Raw genomic sequence first — 22,710 nt, forward strand, 5'->3', positions numbered from 1 at the left:
AGTATCTTCTTAGTAGTTTGTGCCTACGTGCATAGCTTAGTTGGTTTACCGATACCTCAGGAGTCCCCGCACTAGGCTAGGCCTGTATCGCGGGAGACCAGATGCTTAAGTTGAATGTCATGCAATGACGATGAAGGAAAGAAAATATATATTACGGATAGATACAGTAAATTACAGAAAGTTACAATTATGTTAGTTGGTATACATTCAATTTACATAATTTACCTATTAGACTATATGTGTAGTAAGTAACCAGGTAGCCTTGACATTTTAGCAATTTTCTTCCAATTTAGTTAGTTATATTTATTACAACCATAGACTATGACCATAGACCATAGATATGACCATAGACTTAAAGAGTTGTCAAGACTTGCGCGGATTTTTGTGGGATTTTTTGACGGGTTGCTTAGATACAAAATTATGTTTTGATATTTACATTCATATTTATCTTTTAATTTACTTTTAGGACTATCAATAACTCTGAATCTCAACCAAATACTCAAATATGGCCAAGAATGAACCTAAAAGCAAGTTATCGAAGTATACATAAAATTGCTGACTTGTTTACTTTTAACGAAAAGTTGTAACACTTTATAACTTTTGTCTTTCAGTTCAAGCTAACAATGACTTGGAGAAAAAAATTATGGAGGAATTTGAAGTCTTCGATCATTCAGGGAAGCAAGTAGTCGACGTGCGTGAAATAGGCACTATTCTGCGATCTCTGGGTCTGTAGCCTACTTCTTACATTTTAGGATAATTTTATTCTGTAGCGTCATTAAATATAATAAAAATATTATAAACAAATCTCCAAGTTAAAAGTTATTTGCAGGCTGCTGTCCAACGGAAGCGGAAGTTCAGGAAGTGATACTGGCCACAGAGAACAAGGAAGCCACCGGAAACGTTCCGCTCAGCAACTTCCTTCCTTACATGTGCAAGGTGTTGATGGAGCACAGGTAATCATTATTAGCCAATCAATCAATCAATCAAATATTTTATTTCTTAGAATGTGGTACATTGTAGGTTGGTAATACATTTTTGATCAGCACATCCTGCCACATACGGCATAGAAATATTGATGCATGCATGTCATAAAATCAAGTCACTTGCTTATATAAAAATTATTCTTTAAATATCATAATTATTAATTTTAAATAAAGTGTAATTATATTCAGGTTTCATAAAAAAAAAAAAAATACATTTATAATTAGTTCATATTCATATTATTTACAATTAGGCGGCATCTAAGAACTCTTTAATGGAGTAAAAACGTTTTTCAATTAAATATGCAACCAATTGCTTTTTAAATTGATGAAATTGAAGGTTTCTTATTTCAGACGGTATCTCTTCCCACACTTATTCATAAACTAGAACAAATTGGTATAAGAGGCACCCCCTTGGACTTGTTGAGTGACTATTTACAGGGTCGAACACAAAAAGTAAAAATAGGGAATCATGTAAGCCAGGAAGCAGACGTTATTTTTGGTGTGCCTCAGGGAAGCGTCTTGGGCCCGACGCTCTTTCTGGTTTATATCAATGACCTGACAAACCTCCAAATAGAGAATGGGCAAGTGTTTTCGTACGCCGATGACACTGTCCTTGTTTTCGAAGGAAAATCTTGGGAAACAGTGTATAGAATGGCTGAGTCTGGTCTTGGTAGGGTATCCTCTTGGCTGAGAAATAATCTTCTTACACTAAACACAGCTAAAACTTGTTACATATGCTCACAAACTACTAAGAAGATACTACGTATCAGACAAACATCTTCCATACTTGAACTTTAGTCGTTAAGTATCTGTGGTCGTGCTATGTCGATACTGACGTTTACTTTTTTTTTTAAAGAAAATGGCGGGAACCATCATGAAATTTGAATTGTTTGCTCACCAGAAAGCGGGAAATTCAAAGTTCAATTCTACTCAAATTTCATGATCAGTTTACTTTCAAAGGGGAAAGCTATTTAAGTTCATCCAGAATACTTCCAGATAAACTTAAACAACTTCTGAAATGAAAACACCACATATAAACACTATCATTTATTTCTAAACCTTTTTTTATATTTTCTGAAAGCCTGTGCTTGCATTTGAGACAAGTTTTTAATGGTCAGTCGTGACACATCAGTACCTTTTAAAATTTTATTTATAGTAATGCACCAGTTGAAGATCGACAATGTCAGAGATACAGATATAAACGTCTGCCCTGCTAAAACACGCTGCATTTCGCATTTGACAAAATCGAATGAATATTTGGAAAGTACAACTTGAGTAATTTGTTTTTTGATGTTTGCTTTATGGGCATTGTTCCAAATATTCATTCGATTCGTCTACAATGTTCCCAAAAACCTCACAGCATGTTCCGAGGGATAGGTCAATTTATTCTTTTTACATTGTATTCGCTTTTGGATATCCGTTTCTTCCATTGTTAAGTCTTTCTCACAATCATTCAATCATTTCAATATTTTTAATACTATTCTTGTGACCCATCCCGCGGTATATGCCCGTGAGTGTACATCCAGACGCTCCCGTGTGGCTTGCACGATTACTTGTTCTGCGCCGTCTTCACGATCGGTGAAGGTTGATAATGATGAAGACGCAGAATCAACCGATATGGTACTATCCTCGATCATTGCATTGTCTTCTTCAGTGTGCGCAAACAACTACTGAATTTTAATAACTTCCTCAGCACAGTCTTCCTCACAATTAAATGTATTTTGGTGAATTTTTATTAAATTAGTCACTATTAGTGACTTAAAAGTGCACTCAAAAGCATGGAGGGTCGTTATTTCTGGCGTTGCAAGCCCGCACTCTTCCGAAAAAAATTCTATTGCGTCGGAATTAAAATACCGCGGGCGCATTATCTTGATGTTTTTTTCGTTCATGACCTGCCACAGCCTTTGGTAGCTTTTTAAAGTTGTCAACCAATTTTTCAACGTCGGAACTTTTGTCAATTTTCCGTTGATATCACGGAATTCTATCGTCTTCATCCAGAAATCGTTGTTTTGAGTTTTCAGTTACGGCAGTCCGCAATTGCTTTCCGTTGTATGCTTTTGGTGGGTGCTGGCGCCGTTGATGCTGTCGAACAGGTCATCGAGGAAGGCCACCAGCTCTGCCGTTTTGTACAGCGTAGCGTTCACAGGCGTGCCGTCCGCGTAGTGCGCTGGAAAAATATTACAAACGTCGTTAAATTGTGGCGTAGGCGAGAGGCTGGCAACCTGTCACTGCAATGTCACAGTTCGGTTTTCTTTCAACCCTTATTTGCCAAGAGTGGCACTGAAACTTTAGTAGTTTCGTGTGTGTTCTGCCTACCCCTTTATGGGATACAGACGTGATTGTATGTATGTATGCAGTAGTGACTCTTTATTGTACAAAAACAGATTAAAATAACATACATTGAGATGTAAATTACTACACAGGCGTACTTATCCCTATCTTATCTCATTGCTTAACCTCTTAAGTCCTTTTAAGTAATTTGTACTTACACAAGTACAAATTAAATTCAAGTTTTGAACTGTTATAGGAGTAAAAGAAAGTCCAAATTTAAAATTGCAAAAATTGGCTGGTTATAATATGATGATTATTAGGATTATGAGGGCTCGGCGACAACGTAACTTGAACGAATAAAATACTGTATTCATCACTCAAGTACTAATAGAAACACAAAAATAAATGCCCGCTATGCAGGATTCCTTCTGATTATGTTACACATTGTAATGAAACTGCGCTGGTCCTAAGTCACAAGAAATCTGCTTAGTAGAAATATAATTAAGTATTATGGTCATTGATAGACATTCCAAATAGATAGATACTCACAAAATGAAGCTGTGTAGGATAAAGCTGCTGCCATGGTTTGACTGAAAACACGCACACAGTTTTTCACCTGTAACAAGACAATAGTAAATATAAATAAATAAATATTATATCGTCCTGTCTAACGGGAATAAACGGGGGAAAAGATCGATATAATTTCATTGATTTTACTCTGAAACCATAGATTAAATATAAGAAGATATACATTATAATGCGACCGCCTTCGAACGTGCAAAAAGTATGGCTTCTAGTAAATCCATACTAATATTATAAATGGGAAAGTGTGTAAGGACTGTTCAATTTACTAAGCGGACACACTAAAACATCTTTAAAATTTGTAATTTAAAAATAATTGATAAACAGTTGACGGTGACGACATTAGAAAAGCTATCAACGTCGATCGCTACATAGTTATTCTTCCATAGTTAATTATATTTTACGATGCAGCGTACTACTTTGAACGATCGCAAAGTAATCTTGCACAAATGGTGTACTGGAAAGTGTTCTCTGCAAAAAATCGCAAATATGGTACAATTTTTCAAAATCAGCGGTGTTCCAAATCGTTACAAAATTTGAAGAGCATCATAAGCTTGAGGATTTACCAAAATCTAGGCGTAGAAGCGGTTCGGCAAATCTTCAAGTCGAGGATAAAGTTAGACAGTTGTTAAAATCGTAAAATTATCTATCGGTTCACCAAATTGTAAAAAAAGTAGGCATTCGCGTAGGTACCGTTCAAAATATAAAAAAAATATATATATAAAGACTTATAAGAAGCAGAAAATGCAGAAGAGAAGTGCAGATAACAAATTGCGATCCAAAAAATGGTGCGGAAAGTTGTATAAAATGTTGCTAAAGAATAAATCTCGTTGCATTTTCATGAACGACGAAACGTACGTCAAATTTGACTGTAGTACATTACCGGGACCCCAATCCCACAATGATGTCGTAGGAGAGTATGTGCTAGATGAGGAGAAAACCATAAAAATGGATAAATTCGGGAAAAATTTGACTGTAGTACTGGAATATTCCGCAATTTTCGAATTTAACGCGAGCATAAGCTAGTAAATAATAGCAATAAGCTTTTTACTCACGTACCGTACCTACTATTAGAACACTCAGCAAGCTTCGTGGCCTAAACATGGTACGCGATTGAAAAACTTTGTATTATATCACGATTATATAAAATACTATTGAATGTAGGTGAACATACTTAAGTAATTGAGTAGATTTATTAAATGGAGTGAAAGCTAGAAATACTAATGGATCGTTCTTTTTAGCGTTTTATTTCTTTAATCTGAAATAAGTAATAGCAAAAAAGAGAGATAAATAACAAGTTTGCTTTGTCCTTTATCATGTAGAAAATAAGTAGGTATACCTTCATTTTCTTGATTTTGTCCGGGAGTATGTGCTCGTCGTTGAGCTTGCGCAGCAGGCGAGCTTGCGCGTGGCGGCAGTCCGTGCGGTACACGTCCACCAAGTCTTGCCACTTCGACGTCCATTATAATATTCTTCGTCAAGAAGTTATTCCTCACTCCTTTGATTAAATGTGGCGGGTCATACACTACACTAAGACTTTGGCCATTTAAGTGCATAGTGTCTGGAAATATAAAAAAAGCTATTAATATAAATTATAAATCTTACTTTGATAAAACAGTAAGTTACCTAGCAATAAGAGCAAGCGACGTTCAATCGCGGCGGCTGCCGGTTCCAACCCCGGTTTGGAGATGGCTACCGTATGGCCGATATAACATTTGATGTGGACCAGTTGATTTCCGGTGAAGATAAACATCGTGAGGAAACTGGTCCAATTTCAATAAGGCCTAGGGTACCTAGCCTCAGTTCTGAGTTGGACTAGAAAGCGACTTTTTGTAAACCGCCAATATCCAAGAATAAATTGACAAGCGGATCCCAGCTTTTTATTACTTTGTGGGAGATTAGTTAGGCAACCACGAACCGCGGCAAGAAGCCGGGATAATGCAAGGAAGATATTGATGATGAAAACAACACAGCAAGTTCACAATATTTTTAAAATGGATTACACATTGAACCCGTCATCATCATCACACACACAGGTTATTGAAAATAATAAATTTTATATTACGTGCGAAACCAGAAGAATATAAAGGCTCGCATATGATTTATATCCACATCTGTCATTATAAAATTATATTAATTTTATGTTATATTGCCATACAAAAACTTAAAAAAAAACTTTAAAAAAAAATGTTTTTTTTAATGTGTTGTCATGCAAGCGACACCTCCAGATTTTTCATCAAAGTAAGCCTCTTTAATAAGCTATCAAATGAATATAAATACTTAATTATATCTGTGGTAGAACAAGGTATTTTTTTAATTGAATAGATCACAATACATTTTACTCCCATACACGCTTGTTAAAACGAATCGCTGACAAACTCCAGAGAAACGTGCACGTTCGTCATAAACACTGGCCACTAATAAAACTTAATATATTATACATGAATATGTTTTTTTATAAAAAAAAGTTACAAATTGCGAAAAACTTTTCTTATACTTTTTTTTACATTGTGTTTTTCTGATGCCAATCGATTCCATTTCTATTCAGTGTCGAAACTAGTCGAAAGTTTCTTTGAGCTCAACTTTCGGTAATGTACTAAAGAGCCACAAATTGAAAAAAACTTTTTCCACATTTACCCTATAACAAAATGTATGGAAAATGTGTCCATTGATTTGTGGGTTTTTAGTGCAAAGCATGTATTGATACTGGATAAGAATGGAATCGATTGGCATCAAAAAAACTGTTTGTAAAAAATAGTTTAATTTTTGTAGATTATTGTAGATATACTATGGGGAAAATGTGCAAAAAGTTTTGTACAATTTGCGGCTTTTTAGTATATTACCGGAAGTTGAGCCCTAAGAAACTATTGATACTGAATAGGAATGGAATCGATTGGCATCAGAAAAACACCCATATTTTTTATTTCATACAAATTGTATAAGACAATTTTTTCGCAATTTGTGACCTTTTTTTTATAAAAAAACATATTCATATATATATTTTTTTAATTTTTGTTAGTGGCCAGTGTTTATGAAGTACATGCACGTTTCTCTGGAGTTTGTCAGCGATTCGTTTTAACAAGCGTGTATGGGAGTAAAAAAAATCAAAAAAATTTTTTTTTAAACCTTGATCAATAAACTAATTTCTTGCTTCAACTTGCTTTAAGGTATTATAAAACCTTAAGTAATGTACATAGAAATCATAGCAGTCCGCCGAGGCACTTTACGCTCATATTCATTTCCTTTATAGAGGTATTTTTTAAACTAATGAGAATTGGATTGGCTTTGAAATGAAAAGCCTTTATTGAATATAGTATACCTTTAGGAAGGTCATTGTAATTGACGGATGGCCCCGGAGTTGTGACGCAAGCCTGAGCCACATTAGACTTTGATGAGTCCACCACTGAAAATTATAAACATATTTGGTTTAATTACATACTTAATTACGATAAACACGGACCTGTGGGGTCATTAGATGTTATAGACTTCGTAAATAGTATTACTTGCTATATTACTAAAGCAATTAACATTTATTTGTTTTACAAGGGGCCGAAGTTGTTGTTTAAACCGCACGTGCCAATATTGTTACCCGAGCAAGCGAAAGATTCAAATTTTGAACCGGCTTCAAATTCAAGGCACGAAGGTTAATCAAACTTTGCCACCCAGTGAAACACAAAGTTTTTCACCACACCAACACGAACAACAGTAAAACATGAAACAAAGTCAAATCCATCAAATTGATTAATCAATATCTATAATTCAAAATCATCATTTATAGGTACATAAATTATACCAGCCAGAGTAAGACATCAAATTAAAATTTGTATGACATTACTTTGCACTCTTGTGGATAAAATTCAATTGTGCTGTCTGGTTTCGAAGAATCAAGAGAGCCTCGTGGTGAAAAATATATTTCATCCATCACAACTGAGAGACCTTATTGAATGTTGATTAGAGGCCATTTTTAGGGTTCCGTACCAAAAAGGCGCAAAAGGAACCCTTATGGTGCGACTCTGTAGTCTGTCACATTACCAAATATCTCGAGAACTACTTGTACTATCGATTTGAATTAGTTATGAGCATTGATAACCTCTACAAATTGAAAAAATATATTTTTTTACTTAATAATATTATGAAATAAAAGTATGGAGATGGATTATATCGCGTACATGATGAATTTAAAGTGTGTGAACCTGCCTTAAAAATGTATATTATTTATGGTCATGGTCTTAATATTACTTGTATGTACCTACATTGTAATTTTTCCACCCTCCCTCTGCGGCGTCCACTATGGCAGAATCGAGCCGCGTCGAATCGAGTCCTCATACATTTTAAATGCGATTCAACGAGGCTCGATTCCGCTTTGATTCCAAAATGAAATTAGTCCTTTTCTACAATAACTTGTCACTTTCGCTAACTCGGCATAAGTGGATTTCTTATTGTTACGGGCGAGCCGTGTATGCCTCATTGATATAGTACTAGAAAAGTAGCCCTTTACTTCGATTATCCAATGTATGTTATTGCTACCTGTTTGTGGTGAAGTTGGCTCAAACGATGACTTCACAGCCGCGACGAGCAGGCTTGACTTGAGCTGGATTGGACGCGCTCTGAAAATGATAAATATAAAATATCTTTATAATCTAAGTAAATTTATAATAACTAAATTATGAATAACCAATATATAATATTAATATTTTTGACGATCATGATGAGAAGATAAACATAACTTTGGCATGTAACAAATTTATAGTGTAATTTTTATCATGAAATAAAGAAATCTAATCTAAATCTAATAACCAAACACTGCCCCTTTGAGCATGCCGAAAAATAGGCACCGAGCGGCTAGCCCTACACACTCAACACTCCACGTTTTCCACGCGAAGAAATTTGAGGCCGATCTCTAACTGAATGGACTTGGCTAATAGCTTATTCTATTGGATAGATCAAGAAATCAATATACTTAATATAAATTATGTTTGTACACCTGAACAAATTATTTGTAGTATTTACCTGAATTAAGACAGGATGATGGCTCAATAGACAGTTCTACACTCGATGTAATATGTTCCAGTGTAACTCCACCTGAAAACGTAAAATAATACCTACATGAATAAATTATTTAAAGTTAATAGGTACCTAATTAAATGGGATATGGACGCTTTCTAAGTTTCTATGAAGTCTGGTAGATCACTAACAATTGTATGTTCACTACACCAATTTGTAAAGGCAAAAACTGATGAGAAAGTTGCAAGAATGCAAAATAATTTCATACAGATTTTAACTTGGTGCCCACAGCTAGCAGGTAAACTGCAGGTTGAATAGACATTTATATGATGATTATGAATCCCAAATGTATGATAAATTTATGGATTTGATCTGGTTTGTTGTTCTACAGTCAATATTTTCTCCTTGTTAGTTTGGGAGAAAATGTTGTTTTTCACTCAGTGGCAAAATTTGTTTAACCTTCGTGCCTTGAAATCCTCGCAACACTCAAGATTCTACATTCTCAACCACTTGCTACACTCACAGTTAAATATTGGAATATTTAGCTTGCTCGGGTATCAATATTGGCATGTGGTTAAACAACAACAACTTTGCCCCCTTGTATGTCATCGGGAAAAGAAATAACCTGCCAATGTTTCCGAGATGGAAATACAAAAACAGATTTGCAGTCACTTTTTGAAGCATAAACACATGACATGAGACATGACATTAAATGGAAATTACATATTATGAAATTACCTGAATCAGCTCCAGTTGTGATGTATGGCGGTAAAACAGCAGCATCATCTGAATTATTTGTTGGTGCGCTCATGGCATAAGTGTGGTCAATATGACATCTCCTTGCATACGAGTGGTCAGAGTTCCTCATTTCAAGTTCAATGAATCCTGGTAAAAAAGGCCCAATTGTATATTGTGATAATACAACAATTTGACTATAGAAATATATACCATTTATTCAAAATTATTTACACCAAAGCAAATTACCTAAATATTATTCTGCCTGAATATTACATACTAGGCTACACAATCAGCTAAGCTCAATTAAGGCCTTTGTGGTAGGTACTTAGACAATAATAACTTGACATTAAAAAAATAGTACTACTGAAATACATAGGAAACACCCATTACTCAGGAATCAATATCCATGACTATGAGACCCATGAAAGTTCTCTCTAGAATTTGAACCTGGAACACTCTCCACTAGGCCAAAACACCACTCAATTAACGCAATCTTATCCTATTGGAAACATTTTATAAATACACTGACTGGACATGAATTTGATTCAATTTTAAAAATGCGGCGTATATACCACGTGCGATGTTACATACGATGTATAAGTACTACCTACCTCGTTCAACCGAAGGGTGAGCCGGTGGTCCCGTGGTGATTTCTTCTTCAGTAGGTAAATAATGTTGGACACGTGTTAGGCCGTAAGCGCAACTTCGAAGAGACATATCTGGCTTCGAAGTGTTTGTGGCAAACGTACAGTTTGCCGATTCCATTTGATGTCAAACTTTCCAACATGTTGAAAACTGCTGATTTATACACCACATTGTCACTTTTTCACTGGCTGCTGGCATTTTGTGCAGCATAACGTCTTTTCGTTTATTACTGCTATCACAGCCGGGTATACAGCACTTGCGAAGCATTTTGAAGATCAAAATGCCAAGTAGCACTGAATATCACAATTATTACGGAGAAATAAAGGTACGGAAATTAATCAACGCAAACACTTGTAATGATGAAAATTATAACGGCGAGATATTTGACACTTTTGACGTCCTGAGTGACAAGCGGTGAGGAGAACCAATAGGAAAAGGCTTTGTAAACGTCAATATCGAAATTCTCTACTACCTCAAGGTCATCGCTATGGCCACATTTCGTTCTTCGTAGATGAACGCCCGTGCATATGCTTCTCTAAGTATAAAAGTTCTCAGCCAAGAGGTGATCTAAATGTAGTGATTCATAACTGCACAAATGTCCCTAACGATTGTACGAGTACTTGCACACAGATTACTAAACTCGAATCAACAAAATACCTTGGTGTTATATTGGATCAGCGATTGTCTTGGCATCCACAAATTGATTATGTCAGTACTAGGATTAGAAAATTGATATGGATCTTCAAAAAACTGAGACATATTACTACCAAATCGCTCCTGTCACAAATCTATGTGGCTCTAGCACAGTCTGTTATGAATTACTGTATCTCAGTCTGGGGTGGTGCAAGTAAATGTAAATTCTTAGAAGTTGAACGGAGTCAAAGATGCCTACTAAAAGTCATGCACCAAAAACCATATCGCTACCCAACACAACAACTTTATGAAATCAGTGAACAGCTAACTATGAGAAAGTTATATGTTATAGCGGCTGTACTACGAGTCCACAAAAGTAAAAAAATTGATGTGACGGTGTTATCACGAAGACGTAAAAAAAGTGTTATCCCGCCAGTGTACTGTAAATCTAAATTTGGAAAAAGACAGTATCAGGCATTATCAGTACACCTATATAATATAATAAATGACAAAATTAATATTTACCTCTTAGCTTGGTATGACTGTAAAAAAACCGTAGTGAAGTGGATACAAAACATAACATATGATGAAACAGAAAAGTTAATAGGGTGATGAGTAGAAAAAGACACGCGAACACACACACTCACTCACACACACACACACACACACACACACACACACACTCACATCTCAAATCTTTAACTGTGTAAAAATAAATGTAGTTGAAAATTGAGGAAGAGCGGGGCTTCCTGTCACAGGTATTATAAATACTTACTAGGAAGTCTCAACCTGCGAGTGTTATGTTGTAAATTGGTTTATGAAATAAATGCTTTTTGATTTTTTTTGATTTTTTTTGAGACGGTATATACCAAGAAATGGTATATCACTATATTAGTACCAGTTTTAGTATATCAGCTATATTATTACCAATATTACTATAAACGGTCAACCAAATCTTGGTTGGCACTGAAAAATAGCACGAAATTCAAATTTTCTATGGGAATTAAACCTTTGCCATTTTCAATCAATTTTTAACCGCCTGTTATGGCGTTAAAATGTTGATGATTTTGCAATATTTAGAAAGGCATTCGCTTTATTAATACAATTGGCCGTAGAGCCCTACATTTTTAAATTTGGCGCCTTTATTTTAGTGACAAGGTTTGCTTAACCGTCTTTACCTATATTATTGCAGGTTCTACCCTGCAAGCGCCGAGATGCTACTAGCCGCCTTCCGTTATTTCGACGAAGAGGGCCGCGGGTATCTCACCAAGGAGAGGTTCACGAAACTGATGTTGGAAGAGGGGGAGTGTTTTACTCAGGTAACGACAAAAGAGGCCACAAGACCGAAAATGTTAAAATGGAAAGGAGCCCGCCTTTTAATTTGGGATTTTTAGTTGAAATACTCGTATTATTAACTAGATTTATTGGAAAATAATGTCCATTAAAAACAACTGAGAAAGAGAGTTGTTTCCTCCTCCAAAATGTAATCAATCAGAACGAAATTTAAGAATCTGAGTAACAATGAAATAATCTGTATCAGACCGTTTAGTTTTTTTGGCTAATTAATTACCAATCTTGAGGATCACACCTTTTTTTGCTCCATAATGAAAAAGGCCGTTTTTGGAAAATTTTCCAGCATCTTTAAAAATAAAATCAAAAAGATAATCACGGTCTATATAAGTCTAATGAAAATAACCGTGAATCATTCAAAACTCTGAAGTGTACTCTAACTACCGAATGCACGTTTCAGTTATTTGCCATGAACTGTACATTACACCAATATCATTTGTGTCAGAAGAGTGTATTCAATTTAAATGTCACATCACAAAGGTAACCATGAATGAAAAACATTAATTACTGTTTCACACTTCTTTTACCAGGAGGAGTTTGAAGAAATGATGCAGATAGCTCTTGATCCAGTCACGGACACTATCACCTACGAATACTACATCAACCAGCTCATGGTAAGAATTCCTATTATATTTTTATTACCTACAATATGTGTTGTATACTCCGGTAAAAGTTAAATTATGTGACACGAAAAATTTGAATCCCGTATCTCGCTACTTTCAAATCCATCGCTACGTTTGTGGTGCTATAAAATTGTATACTGCCTACATACCAGCATTTAAATGTAACATTAGATCTCTTACAGGGATCGACGATTCATTATGAAAAAGAATAAAATTATTAAAAACAACTACTGTCCTACAGAAAATATCAGTAATTTAGTAAAACAAACAACAATGTCCGTTCATCGTTTATTTTTAATCAAACTTAAATTATACATTTTAACTCAAAATAAAGTATTGCCTACTTATGGGCTAAACATAAGATATCAACGATACCATCATCCGAATGTCTAAAACTAAATTTCTTAATCATAATTCAATTATACACGTTAAACTTCCGTGAGACATATTCAAATAATTAATTGAGATACGGTTGTACTCACGTTATTATATAGAGTTTGCGGAGTCTAGCCGTCGCGTGAACTCCTATACGCCTGAAGAGGGGCCTCCGAATTGGCCCGAAACATGTCGCAGCAATAGCGATATAATAACGTGAGTACAACCGTATCTCAATTAATTATAATTCAATTAGATTAATTTACTTGCTTATTGCAAAATTCAATACTATGCACTTTCCAAAAGGATCCAATTCACAGAAATGTCAATTTTTTCTGACAAAGTGATTATTTTAATAACAAAAATCGCTATGTGTAATTCAGAGTTGGAGATATTGAACGAAAGCGCATTCATGTTAATCAAATGTACAAAATAGCCTACCAACATAAAATATCCTATAATTAAGAACTACATAAGGTAGAAATAGGCAGTGATTTTAATTCTGTAGACGGCTGGAACGCCTAGTATTAATAGACCTGGGTGTAGCCGGGGCTTTGCCTTTAGCCGGAGTGGCCGGAGCTGGCTTAACTTCTGTTTGAAGTGGAGCGACTTCATCATCTTCAATAGTCACTACACTGTTACCATTTGATTCAACAACTTCACAATCATCACTCTTCTCAGTTTTATTAGCCGCGTCTGTTTCATTGGCTTCAGTAACCTTGGTTTCATTGGTAGAATTGTCAGTACTTACAGTTTCAGCATTTGAAGTCTCATTAGTAGTGTTATCTGTGATCTCATTTGTAGTGTCTTGCTCCTGACTCTCATCCAAAGTTAGATCGATGTCGGTAACACTGGCAACATTAACGTTTTCCTCATCAGCTTTACGGATGGAAGAGAGGAGATCGTTGATCTGATCGTCGAGCTGTGGGGTCAGGACTTGGTCCAGATCGGCCTGTTCCTCGGTCTCGTTTGTTGGCTTGGAGACGTTTCCGAGGATGCTTAGGGTTGCGTTGCCTGAAACACAAATTGTTGTTAATCATAATGTTTATCATTTTTAACCCCCGATGCAAAATCGACGGGGTGTTATAAGTTTGACGTGTCTGTCGGTGGCATCGTAGCTCGCGAACGGATGAACCGATTTAGATTTAGTATTTTTTTTAATTGAAAGCCGAGTTAGTCGGGAGTGTTCTTAGCCATGTTTCATGAAAATCGGTCCACTTACACCACTATTTTTTCAAAATTTTAATTTTGTGGTTAGGTTATAATTAAATTTAATGTACCTAAGGGGTATACCGTATCATTATAACAATTAAAGGGTTGAAACAAACTGGTTGGGCAAATAAGGGGTTGAACAAAACGAAATTGTGACAGGTTGCCTCTCGCCTACGGCACAATTTAACCCATATCCCACAGTCGTAGTCTACGACACCCACGGGAAGAATGGAGGTGGTGAAATGAAATCCTCAACCTATCACCACACGTTTTAAATACATATTATTTATAATTATGGAAAAACGCATTTCCCCACTTTTTCTTCTTTGTCACTTTCAGCTTTTCAATGACACACATTTGGCCATACTATAAAACAATATTCATTATATTTCTTCTAATATACTTACCAACTGTAGTCTGGTTCGCAGCAAGGATCTTGTCATAGTTATCCTTGGAGTCAAACCCGATGAACAGCAGGTTGTAGTTCTTCTTGTGACGCTTGATTGTCTTCGGCTGGAACTTGTTGAGGAACTCTTGCATGATCTTGCGCTTGGGCATTGCTGGGATCGCCAGGACCTGGTGATTAATAAGATTTTGTCAATAACTTGCCTGCAATAAGATTGCACATCCTGCTATCCAGCTATCTAATACACCCACATGATGTATCTTGATTTCAAAAAGATACTACAAGTCCTTGAATTTGTAGGATTTGATCGAGTATTGTAGTAGGTGGCGATCAGAATAGATCAGGAATGGTCGCAGTGATACATAAGGCGCTAAGAAGTCTTACATAGCCCCTAAAAAAGAACTGCATTTTTTAAAGGTAGTAGTTGTTTTATGTGATCAGCGGAATGTAGAAAAAATGACATATGACATAACGATGCAGTAAGCAATATAATTATTCATACATTCCATGATCGCATGCATTCAACGCTTGAACGCTGCATATATCGCATAAAGAAACAAAAGCGCTATTGTATTATGTGTCCACCATCAGAATTTTCACTCAACTTACATAATATGATATTTTAAATTGTCTAAGAATATTGTGAATATCCAGAGATACATCACACCTCGGATAATGGCGATCAAATATATGAAAGAGGCGCGTTCCTACGCACACAGTCTAAGCTCGTGTAGGTGAACGCGTACCATGCTTGTATGAGTGAGATGACAGGTCGACTGGTTGCGTTTTTGACAGGCGGTAACTGTGCGCGGGTGGGACTTTCAGCGGGGAGCGGGAGTGGCCATATCGTACTGTGGATACATACCTTGGCGAAATACGGCAGATTGCGAGGAAGTTCAGGGTCATCCTTGCCTTCGTCATTCTTCTGTCCGGCTTTCATAGCCTGTGCCTTGTTGTTGGCGTTGATAATGATTGCTGCTTTCGTGTTGGAGAACATGTGGTCCAGGTCGAATATCTTTAGAATGTTCTGAAAAAAAAATCAACACAAGCTAATAAACCCAAATGACAAATGTGACTTAATGTGAATTTTCTGCTATTCTATTTTAAGATTACTTTAGATGTGCACTTGTTAGAGACATTTTAAATCATCTATTTTATTAAACTAAATTATTACAGAATTCGACTTCTTCGTTCGACTTGTCACAAAAGGTAGTTTATTATTTAGCATGTACGCCTAAAACTACGGACTTATAAAAAACACTTCATCTCACAAAGAACTCGCTAAAATAAACGGATTTAAAGTTTCAAGGCTAACCGCCTCAGTATCACATGAATGCACTTCTAAGCAGTAAATTGGTATCAAAATATCAGTGTAATAAACCAGAACATCTTTAAATCTGAATAAATACGTACACCTCTATGTCTATGCACCAGCGCAGGCAGCCGACGCTGAAGGTAAAGAGAGAGCCACTTCTCATACATGCTCTCCTTGTTGTACACATCAGACACATGAATTGGATCTACACCATTCTCTGTTACTGCTTCATCAGGCTTTGTTTCATCAGCATTCTCAGGAGCTTTTTCAGCCACTGGCTCAGCAATATTTTCAGCTGTTTCAGTAGGTGTTTCTACGTTTTCAGCAGTAGTTTTCGTCTCATCAACAGCTTGTTCAGCGGTTTCAGTGGTAGCGGGTGTCTCTTCAGCCTTTTCAGATTTATTTTCAACCTTTGAAGCATTTTTCTTGCCCGGTTCTTTCTTAATATCTGGCAAATTACTCAGGATTTCGGCTGTTGAAGTCTTGTTTTCGTCATATATCACTTTTTCAAGCTGAAATAGTAAGAAATAAGTAAATATTTATACGAAATATAAACCAAAAAATTTGGTCTCACTGTATAAATATGTATTTATTTGCGTTCTCGCTGTACACATTTTAATTTAGCATACCTTTCCTATCATCTCATCAAATCTGGCCTGCAGTAATTTGTTCATGTTTTTCTTGAAAAACTGTTCTGGGTCACCTGAAAATTGTATATTCATCTTAATGTGCAAGAATTTATTTTACTAATCAGAAATCTAGATCAGATTTATAAACTATTGAACTAATTTATGATATAAAAGATTTTTTCTTTACAATTACTTCTTTTCTTTTTTTAATACATATTTCTGATTGGGTGTCAAACTATGAATTAGGAGTAATTATTGACTTGGAGACTTGCTTATTAAAAACCTATACTTACTGTTCACAAAATATGAAAGACTGTAAAAAGCTTAGGTAATATTTCAGTTTACATACATTGAGTTTATAAATAGTGAAATAGGTACTTTTCAATTAAAAAAGACCAGTAATTTCATTTCAGTAGACTAGTTCATTGTTTGAATACAATGTTGAACTATGTCTTCGCTGTCTATTATAAAATAGACATTGAAAATTTCCCAAGCATTGTCAAGAAAAAATTAAACATAGTGACAACTAACGAGATTGGAGCAAAGTCCAATCGAGCTTGCAGTTTAAGCACTGAAGCTTTAACTGGCGGCCAAGAGTTAGTTGAGTATAGACCCACTTTAAAAGACATAGCATCTGTTATGAACACAAATGCACGCTTTGCAGTGAGCGAACTCAAATCACTAGTGACAAATAGGGGAAATAATACTGAGAATGAAACTCCTAATCTAATTTAACAGAACGTATCAATCAATCAAAAGTTGAAAACTTTTGAGTGAATAGAAAAACAAAAATATCGCTACCTTCTTCGAGCAACGTGATCGCGAGTTCGACCTTTTCGGTGTTCTTCCTTTGCTCGAGTACAGCAAGTTCCACGATTTCCTTGTCAGTTTCCAGGGGGAACTTTTGACGGTACTCCGCCAGTATGTCCGAGGCTTTATCAACGAGTTTCCCGTCCATTGCGGAGTGCAAGCGCTCCCGAACGCCCTGCTTCATAAGGCGGGCGAGCGGGAGGTGGGAAAACAGACCCTTGTATTCGGGCTTGTTTTCGTATGTAACCTTAATCTCCTTAACGATCATACCTAGAGCTAACTCTAAACGGCCGTTCATTTTGTTATTTGGCCTCTTATTGGCCGTGAAAATGCCCATCGCCTTATTAGCCGGCGAGATAGTGAATGAGTTGTTTTGAATGGGCTTTTTGGGGGACACGTTCTTTTTAGCGACAAAACCGGTTGGCCGAACAGCGTTGCCAGGCCGGTTTAAATTGCCAGGTCGGTTTAAGTTGCCAGAGCGGTTTAGATTACCAGGTCGGCCGCCATTGGCTGGCTTATTTTGCTTGAAATTCGGTTGTTGATTGAGGGGCTTAGGGCCTTGATTTTGCTTTGTGTTTTGTCGGTTGCCAGGACGGTTTCTCTGAACCGGGAAGTTCATGAGCGGTTTAGGTTTGGGATTGTTCATAAGGGGCTGGGGCATAAACGGGCCAGGCCGTTGGGAAGATTGTTGAGCGTTATTTTGGAATGGTTGGACAAACGGGTTTGGCCTAGCCCGCTTTTGGCCACCCAAGTTGCTGGGTGCGCTAGGCCAGTCCTGCTGTGCTTGACGTTTCAAGCCAAAGCCCTGGTTGTTCCGAGGAGGGTCATTGTACAAATGAGAAAAGTTCAGATGCTGAGGTTCATTGAACCGATCGTCATATGATTGAGACGGCTGGTTGTATCTCTGAAAAGTGAGTAATAAACTGTTATAAGTACTGAAAACAATGAATAAGTTTACAGCACAATTCTGACAGTCACTAAGTGAATGTCAAATTACATGCAAATATTTTTTCAGTCATCAACACATTCAAACAAAACTGCTACATAGAATCCATAGAATAATGCAGTCACAGAGCAACTGAAAAAACTAAGTTACAGGAAACTAGTCTAAAATTCTGATCAGCCAGTGAACAGACCAGCTAAAAGCTAAGGCAATCAACCTAAGCTTGGAGCTAAGACAGATATTGTCTTAGATGTTAATACTGGATTGGAACAAATAGAATCCTAATTTCTATTGCTTTAGTAATTGTTAATAGAATGAAAGTAGAAATTATGCATTTCTTACTGCAAAAAATTGCTTCTAATACCAACAAATATAGTTGATATTAGAGAGGCAACTAACAATTTTTCCAATTCTGATAAATAAGTACTTTTGTATGGCATATGCTTTATAAGTTCATAAATTGTTGTGATAACATAGACATCCACATTTTTGTAAGTGTGTTGCCACGAAAACTTATATACGTACCATATTGTTATCAAGGCGGGCCGGTGGTGCACCAGGGCGGTCATAGAGCATACTGCTTTGCTGACGCTGGATCAGCTGCCTCTTACGCTTTAGTAGCTCAAGCTCCAGTTCCAAATCCTAGATTAAAAATAGTTATATTGATTAATGGTCTAAATCTGTGGTTCCTAACTTTTTCAATACTGCCACCCCTTTGACTAAACTAACTAGAGAATTTGATTTTGCCCAACTACCATAGTGTGAATATTCTTTTGTTTAGATCTTTATCATCATTGATTAAAATATCACCCTCATAAAATACCAGTTCTATCCTTATGGGCTCCTCTAACTGGTTAGAGACCCACTGACATGACTCATTTTATTGGCTCCATCATGTTTATTTAGATTTAAACTGTTGGGTTCAATTAATACTTTTAGTACCAAGCGCCCCATTTGCAATACATAATTAAAACAATTAGCCAGTTCCTGTCTCTCTTAAGATTTGTGTGTGAGTGATTTGTGTGTTCTCTTAAGATATGCATGTACTTTTGTAGTGGATCTACTGCAGTAGTGATTTATGCTACATATTTAATGACATTCTATCTTATCTCAATCATTCATAAAACCTATTAATTATTATGTAGCGACTAACCTAAAAATGGCATAAGTCAAATAAAGAAATGATTTCACAGTAAAATATGAAATTGCCAACTAAGTTTTATACTATTATACAAACTAGCGGGTCGCAACGCCACGCCGAATAGCGGCGGAAAATCACCATGTACGCTCCGGCCGCCATTTATAACAAAGAAAGTAATAAAACTGCACTTGAAGACTTTTCCAGTGATAATATTAATATATTCACAATGATTCGTAATTAAAAGGCATACTGAAGAAGTCCAAGCATAGTATATCAGTGAAATAAAACTTGTCTACGTAGAAAATAACAGTAAATCGATACGTACTTGTAAATGTTCCGTCATTAACGGGCCGCCGCCTCGCGCTGGCATTGGGTTCATGTTACGACGCACGTTTCCAGAATAACTCATCTTCAAAGTTTAAAAATCACTCTTAATCAGTACAATTCGTATTTCTTTACGATATTAAATGGATATTTGTAGAAATTTAACACGACTCAATTCACCGCTTTCGCCCTGCGTCGGAAAGGAAAATGACTCGAATCAAAACGTCAAGCAACTTGACAACTCTAATGAAAAAATTGCCACACTAAAAAAACTAAAATTAAGTCCGATGATGTTGTTATGTTGGCTTGACTGTATATTATATAGTATATTTTTTATAATTTGAAATATACTCTCAAACACCCACTTTGTCAGCAGTAAAAGGCGCCAAAAGTAAGTTTAGGCACTTGTGGTAGGAACGAAGAAACTGATTATAGTGATTAATTGATTATTTAGACCATTTGTAGTTCAAATGGTTATATACGGTCAAGCAACTGTTGACACTAAAAAATCGCGCGAAATTCAAGTCTTAAGATCTACTTGAGTGTTTATAATTTCCTCGTGTTGAATTTCATGTCTTCGGATGGATACATCTAGATGTCTGAAACACAAACAGCTACCTAACTGTAAAACCTTCCTAAAATCCTAACCGTATCCTCGTTCCTTATCCTTATCAACAGGTGGCCCCAAAAACTGCATATGAAATAGCTGATGTCCACGCTGCCGAACTAAAGAGATTAGAAGCTGCTGCGCCTAAGAAGAGACGAGCTTCTGACTTGCTTCGTGGCACTTGAGCTTGAAACATGGTTATTTCTTTATTAATCCTATATCGTGTTATCTCATTTTCTCACACATATTGGTAAGAAAGGGATGACACGACGATGTTGCCACTTAATTCCTAATCCTTAGCCAGGCTGTATTTTACATAATCTTTGTGTTACTATTTAGCCAATACTTGCCTCATCCAAGAATTCCTAGTTGCTAAGAGAAATGCTATTTTGCTATTTAAAAATAAAGATTCATCTGCCTACGAATTCAAAACTAATTTTCATGAATACCAGCTTCATTGTCAATGGTATAGTCAATGCGCTAGTTTCCACAAAAGGACGATTTTTATCTAGATACTTTGTTTAGGATATACCTCAAATCATCAAATGGACGAAAACTAGCACTATGTTCTTACATAAATAAATACTTAGGTATTATTAATGTAATAATAAAACGCCTAATTTCTTTATTTAACGTGGTATATTGTTTTTCAGGTCGAAGAGGAGATTCCTAACACAACGGAAACACCAAAATAATTCATAAATACTCAATGTAAACAACAATACTCATGAATAAAATTAAAGTGTGATAAAACCTTTTATTTTTATATGGCGAAACATAACATGAATTCCTTACTTAAATAATTGTGACTCAAATAAATGGATTCTTATTCTAATAAACGCTAATGGCCTCTACAAACGTCACCAATAATCGCATGCGATAAGTGGTTGCAAAGTCTGTAAAAGCCTTAAGAGCGTAGTTCCCTCGACAGGTTATTTGTCTATGGTCTTTTTTAGTTTTTTCTCTTATTTGACCTCGGTGAAAGGAATAACCGTATAAGCGTCGTCTGCGTTTACCATTTATTATATCTTATTTCTCATCATCAGTGCCACTACATTCATCTAAAACTATTCCCCCAGACATCAGAGCCAATATATCCTGATCAGTCATTTCCTCATCATCTTCTTCACCTATTTCTTCATCTACCACCATCATGTCATCAAAACTATCTTTTACCTTTTTATCCTTAGTAACATTATTCTCAACTTTCTTAGGAGTCACCTTTTTCGTTTCCGCTGAAACAGCTTTCACAGTTTCTTTAGGCTTTGGTTTTTCTTGTGTTGTAGCTTTAACTGTCTTGTCAACTTTATTAGGAGTAACTTCTACTGGAGCTTTGGGAGTTTCTTTCACTACTGTTTTAGGTTTTTCTTGTGTTGTTTTTACTGTAACTGTTTTTTCTTCTGCCTTTGTTGGAGCTGTTACTGTTTTAGTAGCATTTGGTGTTTTTGCTACTTCTTTTTCTGTAGCTTTCTTACCTTCAGCGTTAACGATCTTGTTCTTATCTGTAACTTTCTCTTTTTTATTTGTATCAGTTTTTTCTTGACTAGAATCAGTTTTATTTTTAATTTTGGCGATACTGTCGGCATATACGGATTTTAGAGATGGCGGACTGGAGAAATATTTGTAGCATGGGACGATTCCTACCGTGGCGCTACCTGCAACAAAAAAGTTTTTAGGACAAAAAATATCGGTACAAGCTTTTTTTATCGCTAACCGTATTTTATTTTCGTGTGAAACTAATGCTTCATCATCATCATCATATCAGCCTCTTATCGCCCACTTCTGAGCATAGGCCTCTCTTCTAGTACAGTCAGTAGCAGAAGTTCCGTAGCGGGCAAGGTGTTCAAAATGAACTTGACACGATCTTATTTTTAAGACAATAAGAGCGTGTTAGGATCATTGTGAACACCTTGACCGTTACGTAACTTCTGCTGCTGAATGTACGCCACTTCTCCCGGTCCTTGGCTAGTCTCATCCAGTTGTGACCCGCAATTTTCCGATCCATCGAGACAACGGATGCCAAGCGCTTCTTACATCTGTAAGCGGCCACCATTCCGTTAACTTTTGCCACTTGTTTAGCATCCGTTTCCCACGGAAATGTCACAGACGAATTGTTTTA

General features: G+C 36.2%; 3 protein-coding genes and 2 long non-coding RNA genes across 7 annotated transcripts in view; 1 reads left to right on the forward strand and 4 right to left on the reverse strand.

Annotated features, from left to right (window-relative positions):
• The first annotated feature begins 381 nt into the window (after window positions 1-381).
• Window positions 382-21,344, forward strand: LOC125237133 (dynein regulatory complex protein 8). 2 transcript variants are annotated; one of them, XM_048144108.1, is made up of 7 exons: window positions 382-527; window positions 612-725; window positions 830-953; window positions 12,049-12,175; window positions 12,737-12,820; window positions 20,663-20,788; window positions 21,245-21,343. In XM_048144108.1, the coding sequence occupies exons 1-6, from the start codon at window positions 506-508 to the stop codon at window positions 20,774-20,776; spliced, it is 585 nt and encodes a 194-aa protein (XP_048000065.1). In that variant the 5' UTR covers window positions 382-505; the 3' UTR covers window positions 20,777-20,788; window positions 21,245-21,343. The 2 variants fall into 2 exon arrangements, with proteins under 2 accessions (XP_048000065.1, XP_048000066.1); XM_048144109.1 differs by lacking the exon at window positions 20,663-20,788 and having other exon boundaries at window positions 21,245-21,344.
• On the reverse strand, window positions 2,817-5,392 carry LOC125237135. Its single transcript, XR_007178295.1, has 3 exons — window positions 5,176-5,392; window positions 3,804-3,870; window positions 2,817-3,150 (listed from the first exon to the last, which is right to left on the reverse strand). It is a non-coding gene; the product is annotated as an uncharacterized LOC125237135 (long non-coding RNA).
• LOC125237134 lies at window positions 7,156-10,746 on the reverse strand. Of its 2 annotated transcripts, XR_007178294.1 has the most exons (5): window positions 10,190-10,746; window positions 9,579-9,725; window positions 8,847-8,918; window positions 8,364-8,443; window positions 7,156-7,239 (listed from the first exon to the last, which is right to left on the reverse strand). It is a non-coding gene; the product is annotated as an uncharacterized LOC125237134 (long non-coding RNA). The 2 variants fall into 2 exon arrangements; XR_007178293.1 differs by having other exon boundaries at window positions 9,579-10,746.
• On the reverse strand, window positions 13,541-20,196 carry LOC125237132. The gene is made up of 8 exons (XM_048144107.1): window positions 19,986-20,196; window positions 19,045-19,161; window positions 17,568-18,480; window positions 16,767-16,840; window positions 16,236-16,649; window positions 15,688-15,849; window positions 14,824-14,992; window positions 13,541-14,218 (listed from the first exon to the last, which is right to left on the reverse strand). Exons 1-8 carry the CDS (start codon window positions 20,067-20,069, stop codon window positions 13,701-13,703), a joined length of 2,451 nt encoding a protein of 816 aa, XP_048000064.1. The 5' UTR covers window positions 20,070-20,196; the 3' UTR covers window positions 13,541-13,700.
• Window positions 21,212-22,710, reverse strand: part of LOC125236931 — a 43,470-nt gene continuing 41,971 nt past the window's right edge. Inside the window, exon 23 of the mRNA XM_048143847.1 lies at window positions 21,212-22,246. Within this exon, the coding sequence (XP_047999804.1) occupies window positions 21,621-22,246 (626 nt within the window). The 3' untranslated portion in view covers window positions 21,212-21,620. The remainder of the gene's footprint in view (window positions 22,247-22,710) is intronic.

This window comes from Leguminivora glycinivorella, chromosome 20, assembly GCF_023078275.1.
Source record: "Leguminivora glycinivorella isolate SPB_JAAS2020 chromosome 20, LegGlyc_1.1, whole genome shotgun sequence".
NCBI lineage: Eukaryota > Metazoa > Arthropoda > Insecta > Lepidoptera > Tortricidae > Leguminivora > Leguminivora glycinivorella.